We start from the raw sequence: 13,358 nt of genomic DNA, 5'->3' as shown, positions 1-13,358 counted from the left end.
TCTTTTAGTGAGCAATAAAGCTGACTCTTTAAAACTGAGAAAAAAATAAGCTTTAGTCTTTTTCGTTTTGTTTTCTTAAACTATGACTTTATCTAGTTGCTACATGACAGGTTTTGTGGAAAGACTGTCTCCACTGAGGAAAATGGATGCTGGGGGAAGTACTTTCTCTGGCTTGAAGTATAGCTTTCCTAGAATTTTGTAGTGTTTTGAGGCTGAAGAATCCAGTCTTTTTGAATACAGTATTGCTGCATTCTTATAATTGTTCATACTCTTGAAGTTGTCAGATTGTAATTTTGTAATACGTTAATAATATGTATTTATTTTGTAATGTTTTTATAGGCGCAGCGAATGAAAATTGACAGAGAATTTGCTTTGTGGCTCAAAGACTGTCATGAAAAATATGACAAACAGATAAAATTCACAGTCTTTAGAGGAATAACTACACGTCCTGATATACCATCCAAAAGAATGCAAAGCCCTTGGACGGTGTATGCTGCAATAGAGTGGGATGGGAAAACATACAGAACTGGACAGCTGGTAAGTTAGTTTCTCATTGATGCTTTTTGTTTGTTTTGTAATAGAGCATTTGAAGTCCATGAAAGGCAAATACTATACATTTGATGCAGAAGTAATGTATTGACATTAATTGTTGTCTTCTCTTAACAGGTAAAAACTGTTAAGACTCTTCCAATATTCTATGGAAGTATTGAGAAGTTTTTTTTGTATGGAGACCATGATGGGGATATATTTGCCACTGGAGGAGAGGTTCAAATCACTTTGGTAAGACAAATATAAAAATAGATTCACATACCTAATATGCCAGTGGAATCCTTAAACATAATCCTGGGTCAGACTTCACTTTTAAATAGCTGCTGGAAATCATAGTGGGTTTTTTGAGATTCGGCAATCTAGAAATAATCAAACTGGTTAGTTACACTGGTTCTAATGTAAAAGTCTTAAAATTACTATTCATTATCAATGATCTGAGCTGATTTATATTTGCATATAAAGTAAAGTATCACAGTTGATATCAATACTGCTGTGCAGCCATTCTTAACCATTATGATTTCAGCAAATGTTAGAATAGTTTCCTGTAGTCTTATCAGGTAGTATTTGTTAGGATATTGCATTATGTCTATATCTATTTGTCTAGTCCCTTGATAGAGAGCTATTTCTCCTCTGAGATATCACAGTGTGGTTGTTTGTACCTGCACTCAATTTTTTTTTTCAGGAACCTCAGGCATTGTATGCTGAAATGAAAACTATTCCAATCTCAAAACTTGACAGAACAGTGTCTGAAAAAGCTGTTAAAAAATACATAGAGGATGAAATGGCAAGGTAAACTCTGAATTGTAATTATTTATTTGTGTAGTTCCTAATAACAGTTTTAGTATTTATTTGGGAACAACAGAAGTTCAGTTTTAATCCCAAATGAGATAGTAGTCAGCTGTTTCAGTAGAAACAAAAAACCCTGCAACTCTAAACCAAGAAGAAATTTTTTGGGGTTGGGGTTGTTTGTTGTTGGGTTTTTTTCGTTTTGATTTTGTTGGGTTTTTTTTCAAAAAAACAGGTTTATGTATATTCTACTAAAAGTAAATTAAACTGATTTAAACTGTTCATTCTTTCTTTTACACTAGACTTCCTGACAAGTTATCAGTAACATGGCCTGAAGGAGATGAGTTATTGCCAAATGAAACAAGATTTGCTGGTACACCAATAGGTATGTTTTTTTGTTCTCAAAACTAAGAATAAAATATAAATTGAAAAATATGCAGTCTTGTTAAAAAAAAATCACTTATTATACACAATATATTTTAAAAGTCCATTTTTCCTTTTAAATACAGGAGCTTTAAGAATAGAAATTTTGAATAAAAAAGGAGAAGCAATGCAAAAACTTCCAGGTACAAGCCACGGAGGTTCAAAGAAACTTCTGGTTGAACTCAAGGTTATTTTACATAGTAAGTTTTTTAGTATATTTAACTGAGTCTCTTTTATTTTAAAAATTAGTAATGGATAATGTATTTCTTTGTGAACATGCATATAATACATATTAGAATTTGAAAGGTGGATATAGATGTTAATTTTAAGGAAATGTCCCATCAGAGCATATGGTGCTCCAAAGCCACATTTCAGGAAAATGACAGTCGCTTCAATGCTACATGTTTAACGTCTCAATGCTTATGATTACATCTTCTGTCAAATGCAAGGAAGGCCTATTAGTTCCGGATTGTCTACTTAATGCACATAAGAACATGGTTAAAGTGGGTAGTCTTTCTGTAGTAAACATAGCAACTTATGTGAGCTGTATAAATGTAGGGGCCAGGCTTGTCATAAACTCTCTTCAGAATTTAAAAGAACAAAGTTTCTTGTGAACTACTGTTTTGTGATTTTTGTTTTATGGGTGCTCCATTTGATATTCTTACATTGCATTTGTTGAAGAATTGACATTTTGTCTGAGGCAGCTGAAATTACTCACTTGTGTGTTGAACACAGAGTTGGAAAGCTAAATTCTCGGAAAATTCCAGTCAAATACATCCGAAATTTATAGAAACTTAAAATCTTGTTTGCTTTGTTTCTTTCCATACACAATAGAAAAAAACAGTTCCTTTATCCAGTAACAGTTGTAAAAATACTTTTCTGAAGCACTGGGGTTACTGCAGTGATACATGTCAAAGGAAAGCAAATAGAAATATCTTAGCTTCAGTTAATATATGTGTCATATGACTAAGCACAATATTTTAATGGCACTTGTTGTATGGAGACTGTTTGCTGTTCATACCCATTGCACAGGGTAGCGTACTGGGGCAGAAAGAGGTTGGAATTTAAAAAAAACATGTTCACATAATACAGATTGTGTTTGCCAATAGCCTGGGGCATGAATCAATGTTTGGCAAACTTAACTAAGGTAGACCATACTGACTTACAGATGTATAGACTTTGAAGTGACATGGTGTTTCTCTTGTGTTTTTTCGGTGGTGTTGCTAGAAGAAATAGGACTAAGTTTGCCCTTTGCCTCTGGTTACTGAAAAGTCTGTCTTCAGACATGTCATATCTCCTGACCAATTCATTGATGGAAGTTTGTACTTGGAATTTTTTTTACTGCTTCCTATCCTAACTTCTGTCTCTAGTCAATTTAGGAATCACAAGTGTAATCTCCCTGTTCTGCACCAGAACAATGAACAAGTCCTTTAAGCGAGAGTTTCATAGAATCATAGAATCACCAGGTTGGAAGAGACCCACTGGATCATCGAGTCCAACCATTCCTATCAAACACTAAACCATGCCCCTCAGCACCTCATCCACCTGTGCCTTAAACACCTCCAGGGAAGGTGACTCAACCACCTCCCTGGGCAGCCTGTTCCAGTGCTCAATGACCCTTTCTGTGAAGAATTTTTTTCCTAATGTTCAGCCTAAACCTCCCCTGGCGGAGCTTGAGGTCATTCCCTCTTGTCCTGTCACCTGGGAGAAGAGGCCAGCACCCTCCTCTCCACAATCTTCTTTCAGGTAGTTGTGGAGAGCAATGAGGTCTCCCCTCAGCCTCCCCTTCTCCAGGCTAAACAACCCCATCTCTCTCAGCCGCTCTTCATAAGGCCTGTTCTCCAGCCCCTTCACCAGCTTTGTCGCTCTTCTCTGGACTTGCTTCAGAGCTTCAACATCCTGCTTGTGGTTTGAGCATGACATACCTGTCAAAACTCAACCCCCTAGTCTTTTTTTATAATATAAGGCTCTCATTTGTACTGAAATGGTTACACCCCCATGAAGGCCATCAGCAAACATCTTATGATGTACCAGAAGATTCTCTTTTATTTTTAAGAGTGGAATACCTGGCAAAATACACTGTGGTCTGCCAAGACAGTTGAGCTGTGATAAACTTCTTATCTGCTGTGTTACTAGGGAGCTTTATACAAGGCAATTCAAGATTAACATTTGAATTAGAGTTGAGGGAATGATAAAGATGAGGGGTCTGGTGGGATATCAGGAGAACTAGATTGTGAGAGACTTCTTTTCCTGGCCTTGGCAGGAGCACTTTGTCCAAATTTTGGACGAAGTAATCAAGGGCTGTTGAGACAGCTGTGATATGAGAATTTTTTTTTAATCTGGTCCATGAAGAGGTGGGACTGATAAGGTTTGACCAGAAAATAAGGTTATATTTTAGAGCTGAGAGTAGGAGAAAGCTGAAGGGTCTAAGTGGAGCAGGAACATGTCAGGGCTACCAAGTAAAAGAGTAGGATAAGGAGAAAGAGACTGTCTAAGAGAAATGTCTACCCAAGGGAAGCATGGACTGCCAGGAGAACAAGCCTGTGAGGTTGTGGTTTGGTTTTGCTTTTTTGAATGTGTTGCTTTTTTTTCCCTAAGCCATCAGCAGGCTATGTGTCTCAGGCTCACTCTAAAATTTCAGGTTAAGGTTGATGCAAGGAGGCTGCTAGGAAAGATGGGTCTACGGGGAAAGTTGAGTTATGAGAAAATTTTTTTCAAAGTCATGCCTGTGTATTTTTATCTAAGGTGAGGCTGAGAAATGAGCATTTCCATCTCAGATTATTTTTAAATCACTCCTGGTTACTCAAATTGCAGATAGGTCTGTAAAAATACTCAAGTATGTGCTGTAGCAATAGTGGGGCATCTTTACAGCGTTTTTGAGGTCTTCAGCAAACTGGTTTTATCACCAAAGTATTTATTTATGAACTTAGTTGATTGCTTTTCTGGCCAAACAATCATATTGCCATTTCCCTCCTGTAAACCACAATGGGAGGTGCATTTCAGATGCATCTCTCCATGCACCAGTGAACTCCTCCAGTTGAGGTAGGCTATGGCTATTGTTAAGATGTCATTAGAAATGAAATAACAGGTGCTTTTCTCTGTGTCTTTATATTCTATGGATTTACATAATGACCTAGGGATTTTTAGTTACTATGTATTATAAATGGAAACTTCGTTCATATAAGAAGCAAACAGTGGTGCCTAGTAATACAGTTATTAAAAGATACTTTTTGTCTCTAGAACAGTATTTGCTTCTAAACGGTTTCAGGCAATAAACAAACCTTTCCCCTCCTTCCCCCCAGCAACAATGAATGAGAATCCTTTTCTGTTTCTGCGTGACAAAAACCAACCAAATTTAAATAATTTAGCTCAGCCTTGTATTTTTTTTGCAAAATCCTATCATGTCTCTAAAAATTGAATTTCTTGTGTGTTTGTGGTACATACAGTTTGCACCGAGTGCAGCCTTCAATATCTTGATGATTGTAGGGATGCTGGTAATATTCATAAATATGTTTGTGTGGAATTGTCAAGAAAATAACACCGTGGTTAGGAAGTGCTAATGACCGTTTCTAGCAAAACAACAGAGGGCAGTTCATTAATCACTACTAATTAGGAAGTGTTTGAAGGACATCTCATCTACTAAAGGAAAAAAATTAGAACTATCCAAGAAAGCTTTAAATCTTTGCATGTGGCTCCACTTATATAATTTCGTGTTGTTCAAATTAAACATCAGGATGCTTTTACATCGCAGAGACCACAAGAACAGCAGTTTTGGACATACCTCATAACTTTCTTGTGTAGAGCCACTCTTGAGATTGTCTCCTCTTTCAGAAAGGAATATCAGAACAAAACAGCCCTAACTTTAAAGCCAGAGTTTTCTCATTTGTTCTCTTCTAAGATCCCATTTGGTTAATTGTGATCTTTCGTGTGTGTAATTGTGATCTTTCGTGTGTGTAAGCACAGAAATATTAGACTTCCTTAATTTCTGGATAATTTTCTGCCTTAAACTGTCTGTCTGTATTGAGGCAATACAAGAAGAAAAGTGTGTCTTGCAGGTGTGCATCTTGCATAATACAGAGAGACTTCTCAATTTAACTTGGTGGCAGTTGACACTGGAACAGGAAAACTGGACTTAGATGAGAAGTCTGTTTTCTCAGTGCTAGGAACTACTAAAGGTGGTGAAAAAAACGATACAGAGAACTGTATTAGCTCTTACTACAAAACAATATCAACAGTTACTTTAATAACCCAATAGTTCCAGAATTAGACACTCAAAGAAATACACATAAGAAAATTGACAGCTGCTACTTATGTTATGGATGCAATTTGGTGCAAGAACAGGATCTGTAACACCACATGTACTTTGCTATAGAACATTATATCTTTTTATAAATTTCTTTTTGTTGTTTGTGGTCTTATTGGAGTCACATTCTGTATTTATTCTAAATTATATTTTGAAAACCAAATATATTAATGCCACTTGAGTTTTCAAACAAGAAATCTCATTCTTGTATTTATCTTAGGTTATAGAAGCAGTCCCTGAAAAATTGCCCTACAGTTTCAGTGTATTCTTTTTCTGGATGTGTCATAATGCTACGGAAGTTTTTATAAAGACAGATACAATAATTAAGAGGGAAAAAAAGCAACTTTCTTCTTTCCACAATTATACCTTCAGTCAGCTGCACGTTTTTACTATTGCTCTCATTTGAGTAAATTTGTGATGGTAATTTGTCAAGTTGGTCAGTAGCCAGTGTGGAGTGCACAGCCTACAAGTGCTCAGACTTGAGAGGGAACCTATAGAGCTAATAAAATTAGACTTCACAAACTTGCTGCTTTGAGTTTAATATATCTGAGTCTAGCAATTTTTAATTAGAATAGGATTAGGTACGGAATGAATTTTTTTGGCTGTGATCAACATGATTAGTTGTGACGCTGAATTTGTGTTTATTGTCTTTTGAAGTGGTAGTAATAATAATGACTTATAGTAATACTTGAAAAAGTTAAGAATTTTGGCATAAAACCTAAATGCAGGTAGTTAATTGTTTGTTTTTCAGCACCTACTGGAAATAAAGAAATAATTTCCCATATCAGTCAACATGGAGGCAAATGGCCATACTGGTTTAAAAAAATGGGTAAGTTCACATATGCAATATTTTCAGTTTATTTATAATTTACCTCTTTTTTTTGGCTTTCTAATTGTTTTTATATTTCTTATTAGAAAATCTTCAGAAACTTGGGAACTACACATTGCAACTGCAAGTAGTATTGAATGAAAGTAATGCAGACACTTACGCAGGAAGGCCTCTACCATCTAAAATATTTAAATTTACTATTATAGGTAAGAATTCCAGTTATGCTAATTTTCTTCTAATGTTTCTGTTTGATTCCTTGTATTTAAAAATTATTCATGCTTTAGTCAAGAGGTAATTTTCAGCATTAAAAAGGGGGGAAGACAAAAAATACTACTTCCTTTGCATTTAATATTACAGTGGATGCTTTTATTATGAGTTTGGGAGGTAGTGGTAGCCTTTATTTCTGGAAGTTCAGTTAAAAATAGATACTTCCAGTAGCCTCCTATTTTTCCACTAAGTCTAGAGACTTCGAATGCAAATCCTTTGGGCAGAAGAGAGTTCTTTGTAGCATATTCTTCTAAAAGCTTCTGCAAAATTATTATCGGCAGAATAGAAAGAGGTATTCTTGTATGATGATACATAAAAAAATATTTGGCATTACTTTAAAAGAGTTATTATTTAAAACTATGTCTGAAAACCTGGCGTGGAAGTCTCAAGATACTTCTGTGAATTTCCAAGAAAAGAAAAACAAAATATCTTTCTCTGAAAGAATACATTAGTGAACCTTGCCCGCTCCTTCTTTATCTCTATTTATGAAAGCAAAAAGTTAAGTCTTGAAAGTTACAAAGTTGCATTTTTGTATTATAAAAGTTCCTTTTTCAATAGTATTGTGGCTTCCCCCCCATGGCAGCCTTCAATTAAAAGTTCCTTCAGCCATAGTAACTGAAATGAACGCATTTCTTCAGAAAGGAATATATACTCTAAAAGTCTAATGGGCTCATAAGTTAGCACTTTTAATGCAAGGGGCACCAAAACCAACTTTTCTATCTGTTGCTGCTTTTTCATCTAGTCAAAAGATAATTGGACATTTTTAGTATTGCTTCTGTATTGCACTGTATTGCTTCTTTTTTCAAAGGCTACTTGGCCAAGACAGTTCTATTCCACATAATATTTACTCTGATTTACGAGTTCCCAGTTGTACTGCTCTGTTTTGTTTCGGTTTTTGGTGTCTAATTGGAGGCAGTCTAGCAGGGCTAGATTTCATAGGAAAGATGCATTCAGATTTCTTTTTCAAATGCCTGTCATTACTCTTCATCTCTCAATTTTGAGATAGTTGTAGAACAAAAATGTTTTGATTTTATTTGACCAATATTAAAGCAATTAAATGTTTAAGAAAAGCTGTCCACTTTAAGGTGCTATATTGGTGTTCAAAGTACTTGTGAATTTTTGACTGTTCTATTATGTTTCTTATGACATAGTCTATTGCAACTATTGTTTATATGTTAGTGTAATTTTAAAAAAGAGGTTCAATCAATAAACCGTGAGTTTGGTTATCAGTATTCTGAACAGCCTGTTTACTTCAAGGCTGAAAAGCACTTTACATAATTACAGCCTTAATTAAGAAAAAAGCAATGAACACACATAATTCCTTCAAAAAAATATATCTTTTCTCCTAGAGGGCAAACCAGAGAAATTTTCAGTGGGTCTTTTGGAGCTTCCTTTTCGAGTTGGAGTACCTTTTAATATTCCTTTGGAATTGCAGGATGAATTTGGTCATGCAACACAGTTGCCAGCTGGCATTAAACCGGTTCTTGAAGCTAGGTAATTCAACCATGTCCATTATTACTAGTGTTGTTGTTGTTATTTGTCTTTAATGTGACATTAATACGGTAATTCTTCGTGGTTTTTCTGAGTGATACACTGGGACTAGCATGTTTGCTTTTATTTTCATAAGAATATCTGAAATTATTTTGTGTTTATTTTTAAATTGATTGTGTTTTGTTTAATATGTATTTTTCTAGTGGATTGACATTGAAGTATCAAGACATAACTTCAGGAACAAAGTGCATCATTAAGGGTGTCACTGCTAAAGGCTGTGTAAATAGTTGCCAGGGCAAGGTAGGCTGATGAATTTAAACTTGAAGTAACATATTTTAAAAAACAACCTCTAAGCAAATAGTGTTTGTGTAAAATGGATTGTCGCATAGTGTTATCTAAGTTTGGTTTACACTAATGACTACAGGTATTTCTTGGGATATTTTCAAATGATCTCTTACAGCTCTTCCTGGAGCAATTTCTTTCCCACAGCCGCACTCTGTTAGCTGATGGGACTGGAGCTGGAGGGGCTGGGCAACACGTGGGTGTCTGGCAGGGTGTACCAAGCATGTTAAATCATTTGTCTAACTTTAAACTGGTATTGAAATTGTTTTATGCCAAATCATCCTGGTGGCTTTTCCACTGAAATAGCATAGGGAACATTGAAATATTTCATTCTTGGAGTTGAGATGATGAGTAGTAATGGATAATATGGGTGGTAACTACTCAAGATTCCCTAGATATTTCCAAAATGCTGGTTTCACTTCTGTAGCAAATATATCTCATAAAAATCCAGCCTAATACTGATGGATCCTCAGCACCTGGTCAAGCTGATAATTTGCTATAAAAATAACAGCATATGTTACACACCAAAAAGATTCTTTCATATAGAAATCTTAATGCTTCTGATAAATATAGATTTCATTATTTGAAAAAATAATTTAGAAATCATACATATGGCATATTTACACAGTATTCTAACTAAATCTTAATCCTTTCATTTAGTCTTGCAGTCTAGCATAGTAACTGAGGTAGTTGAACATACCTGATAATACTCTTGAAACTGTTGTTTAGAAAAAAGCAAATAATGTTGTTGGACGAAAGATGTGTAAAGAGAAGAGGAAACATACACCTGCTTATTGAAAACTGGAGGGATTGAATGTAATATATTTTGTAGATAAAGCTTAGAATTTAAGGTGAAGGGCAAGAATAATGACAGAAGATGGAGGTGAATTATGGGAAATGAAGTGTGTTGGGGCAAAAGTGCCAGGCTGTGTCAAGGTGTAAATTTGATGTGGGAAAAGACCAAGAGTCATTTAAGGATTTTAGAGTACAGAAGTAATACCATACCATAATAACGGAAGGTGTGTTATTTACTCACATTGCTTAATTGCATAAAATGTGGGAAACAGTACAGGAACTGGCACTGAAAGTCGTGGTTCTAATTTATATGCAAAAAGGACTGTTTAAGGTGGTAATGAAAAATAATGGCAAAAAGGAGCACGGTGGGACAACAGAGTAAAAACAACAGATAATTTTAAAACTTAAGTACAGTGTAATTTTCAGTGCTTGGTTTAAAATAAGCAAATATGAGTATAGGAGAAATTATCAACAATTTGAAAGTTGATTTTGAAATGGTGTCAGAACAGATAAAATATCTCAGAGAAACACCTAGTAATGGGATTCTCGAAAGAATTTAGAAGAAGAAGGTGTATGAGAGAAAAAGGAAGAAATGGAAGAAATAGTCAATGTTTTTTGGAGAAAGAAGTATGGAAAGTAATGTTGAAGGAATAATTGTGCCAAGTGGAAATAGAGTATGACAGGCATCAATGAAGGAAGCACTTATAGAGAAGAAAGAGAAAGCAAACTTCATTTACTTCTGTAGTCATTGATTTAATTCCACCCAAACCAGTCAGGACAGATGTATGTTTTGATTGTGGGTGGATTCAAAGAGAAGATTTTTAAGACAAGTGTGTAAGCAATATCAAGAAGACTGTTCTTTTATAGCATTTAGAATACAGTCAGGAAAAGGGTAAAGAAAAGAGTATAAATAATATTTCTTTTTTCTTTTTTTTTCCATTTTAAAGTTCTACAGTATAGACTTGAAAGCAAAAGGAAAGTAGATAAAGGGAAAAGAACTTTTATAGAGAACACAGATGTTGAAAGATTAAAAGAAATTAAGTTAAAGATGTAAACTGATTAATTAGAGGCAGAATGTAGTGCAGGGTAAAGAAGATAGTGTTAAGTATAATATGTACCGCAAAAAAGATATTGAAACTAAAAGAAGAGAAGCATAAGAGGAGTGTCTTCTGCATGAGTACAAAGCTTGATTGAATGATCTGCTGAATAATTCAACTTACTAACATTAAGTATCAGCTGTCAGTTATACTGATATCCTATGGTTTTACTTCCTACCTTATTTTCTTCCTGCCCTTTCTCCCCCTCTCCTTTCTTTTTTTTTTTTTTCTTTTCAGTCCCCCAACATGTAGTTTTAGTATGTATTGCCTTCTTCTTTTCTCATGATTCACTGTTTGATTTAGTGGGGCCAGTACTTGCTGCTTGGCCTGCGGGCAGACTGGTATGGTTGGCTGGTTGGTCAGAGCTGGAGAGCTTACATGGACCTGTGTGGCCAGCCATCAGTGTTTGAAATGACTGCAGTTGTGATACACCTGTCCAGGCTTCATTGCACTTTCTTGTTCTCTTGCCCAGCAAACCAAAAGAATTTGGAGCTATTAAGATTATTGATTAGACTGCTTCATTCTCTGATTTTAATGTGAAAAGTAGTTTTAGTGATACAGTTCTACAGTGGTTGTGTTTCTTATGGCTTTATTCAAAGATGAGATGGATAATTTGTGATGCTTTCCATCAGGCAATTAGCTAAGGAATAATGAACACAGAACTCGAGGACTCTTTATTTAAAACTACTTTTTTTTTTTAACTGATCCAGTTTTTCCCCACAAAAACATCCTCTAAGCAGGCAGCTGCAAGTTACAATAGCTGCTTTTAATGGTTTCAGAACCATGTATTTTAACATGCAAATACTATAATGAGCATCTCTGGGGATAATAACATGAAAAAGACAGATTTTATTACAGGGGAAAAAAAAACCCCAAACTGATTTACCTAGCAGTGCAAAAAACTTTGGATAGACTTCTGAAATTTACCTATATATGAATTGACATGACTGAGGTAATTTATGGTCTGGTTTTGTTTAAGGTTAATATTTAAAATATTCTTTTTGTTAGAACTTTAATCTGAAAGTTACTCTTCCTGGTTTGAAAGAAGACACACAAACCTGTAAAATAAGATTGCAGCCTGGTAAGTATCCTTAAAATATTTAGTGAATTTCTATTGAACTTTATTCTGACACTGTTAATGGAATGCTTCTTCTCCCAAGAAAGCAAAATGTTTAGTAAGGCATAAAACAAGATATTCTAGCTCATCCAAGCAATGACTGAAACTAAGTAAAGTTAAGGGCATGTCATTCTTTTCAGGAATAACATCAAACTCACAGCCCACTCTTGGCCATTTCTAACAGCTCGAATTTGCTAACTTGAGACTGATTTTTCTCTTCTTTTTAAATTACTTTAAATCTTTTTCTAACCTAGCACCACTGAATGAGTGAATTTCTTACCTTCTTGATTTTCTTCAGCGTTAAGCCCTTTAACCTGTAATAATCTGCTTTGTGCAGTTCTTCCTGTAGAAAACATCTTGTGAATGAATAAGTAGCTCATTCAGTTTCTTACCCCAGCAGAGGGATTGTGTCTGGAATTTTTAGTGTTGTTTGTTAGCTATGCCTTAAGAGGAGCATAGAAGTCTTTAAGTCCACTGGCCTTACCAGTATTTTATGTTTTGTGGATGTCTTGATACTGGGTGATACATATTATCCTTTGTTACGTGTTTGGGGGTTTTTTCCTGGATTTTGGAGATAAAGTATAGTTTGAAGGCTGGTTTTTGGCCTCCCATATTACCAAACTTGAGGCTTTCCCATCTCGTTTTGCAGAGAAATAATGTACTTCAATCTTTGTTAGGCCAGTAGCGCACAGTTTATTCCATTATTCTTTATCTTCTAAGGAGTTAGGGCTTCATGTAGAAAATGGAGTGGAACAAGCTGACCTGAGAAAGATTGTATTATGTATTGGTTAGTTATTTACCTGGACTGAAGGCTTCTTCATTAGAATCTTCTGCTTTTAGCAATGTTGAGATGCTTCATAACCTCTTCCTTCTCATGGGCCTTAGCCTTGGCTTTTAAAGCTGTGTTTTGAGGAAGGACCCAATAAGACCTATTTCTGTCTTTCCTGTTCTTCCACCAGTGAGTTTGAAATGGAGGTTTTAATGAATAATGCGTAAAGGATGTTTCTGAAAAATGGCCTTCTTTGTTCCTTCAGAACTTGTCTTTTAGTAGTAATCCATTACTACCTTCTCTTTTCTTAAAACTGATGAAATAAAGTTCCATGGGGTAAACTTAGTTAAATAGCTTCACTTTACTATCCAAATAATACCAACATTTGCTTTTGCTTTTCTTTGCCTGCAAGATGTAGCTGTAGTGGCTTTGGTAATTAAACTGCTGCACATCATGATTGATCAAATATCTCAACATTAATGTCTTTGGTTTTAACATATCAGGAGAAAGCTCCAAACTTCTATTTTATTGGTATGAATCTATACAGTATGTAAATAGCACTATACTATAATGTATTTACACCTTGTGTA

At 35.1% G+C, this 13,358-nt stretch overlaps 2 protein-coding genes across 2 annotated transcripts in view; one reads left to right on the top strand and one right to left on the bottom strand.

The window, feature by feature from the left end:
- LPIN2 (lipin 2) overlaps nucleotides 1–13,358 on the bottom strand; it is a 492,308-nt gene that overhangs the window by 340,379 nt on the left and 138,571 nt on the right. The window lies entirely within an intron of this gene.
- SMCHD1 (structural maintenance of chromosomes flexible hinge domain containing 1) overlaps nucleotides 1–13,358 on the top strand; it is a 78,986-nt gene that overhangs the window by 28,445 nt on the left and 37,183 nt on the right. The window contains exons 13-22 of the mRNA XM_069853896.1: nucleotides 340–537; nucleotides 667–780; nucleotides 1,232–1,338; nucleotides 1,638–1,720; nucleotides 1,845–1,958; nucleotides 6,813–6,890; nucleotides 6,977–7,096; nucleotides 8,507–8,651; nucleotides 8,852–8,948; nucleotides 11,891–11,963. Of these exons, the coding sequence (XP_069709997.1) occupies nucleotides 340–537; nucleotides 667–780; nucleotides 1,232–1,338; nucleotides 1,638–1,720; nucleotides 1,845–1,958; nucleotides 6,813–6,890; nucleotides 6,977–7,096; nucleotides 8,507–8,651; nucleotides 8,852–8,948; nucleotides 11,891–11,963 (1,129 nt within the window). The remainder of the gene's footprint in view (nucleotides 1–339; nucleotides 538–666; nucleotides 781–1,231; nucleotides 1,339–1,637; nucleotides 1,721–1,844; nucleotides 1,959–6,812; nucleotides 6,891–6,976; nucleotides 7,097–8,506; nucleotides 8,652–8,851; nucleotides 8,949–11,890; nucleotides 11,964–13,358) is intronic.

Source organism: Phaenicophaeus curvirostris, chromosome 3 (genome assembly GCF_032191515.1).
Source record: "Phaenicophaeus curvirostris isolate KB17595 chromosome 3, BPBGC_Pcur_1.0, whole genome shotgun sequence".
Taxonomy (NCBI): Eukaryota; Metazoa; Chordata; class Aves; order Cuculiformes; family Cuculidae; genus Phaenicophaeus; species Phaenicophaeus curvirostris.
The sequence above is the reverse complement of the archived record's forward strand: the minus strand, read 5'-3'. Positions and strand labels throughout refer to the sequence as shown.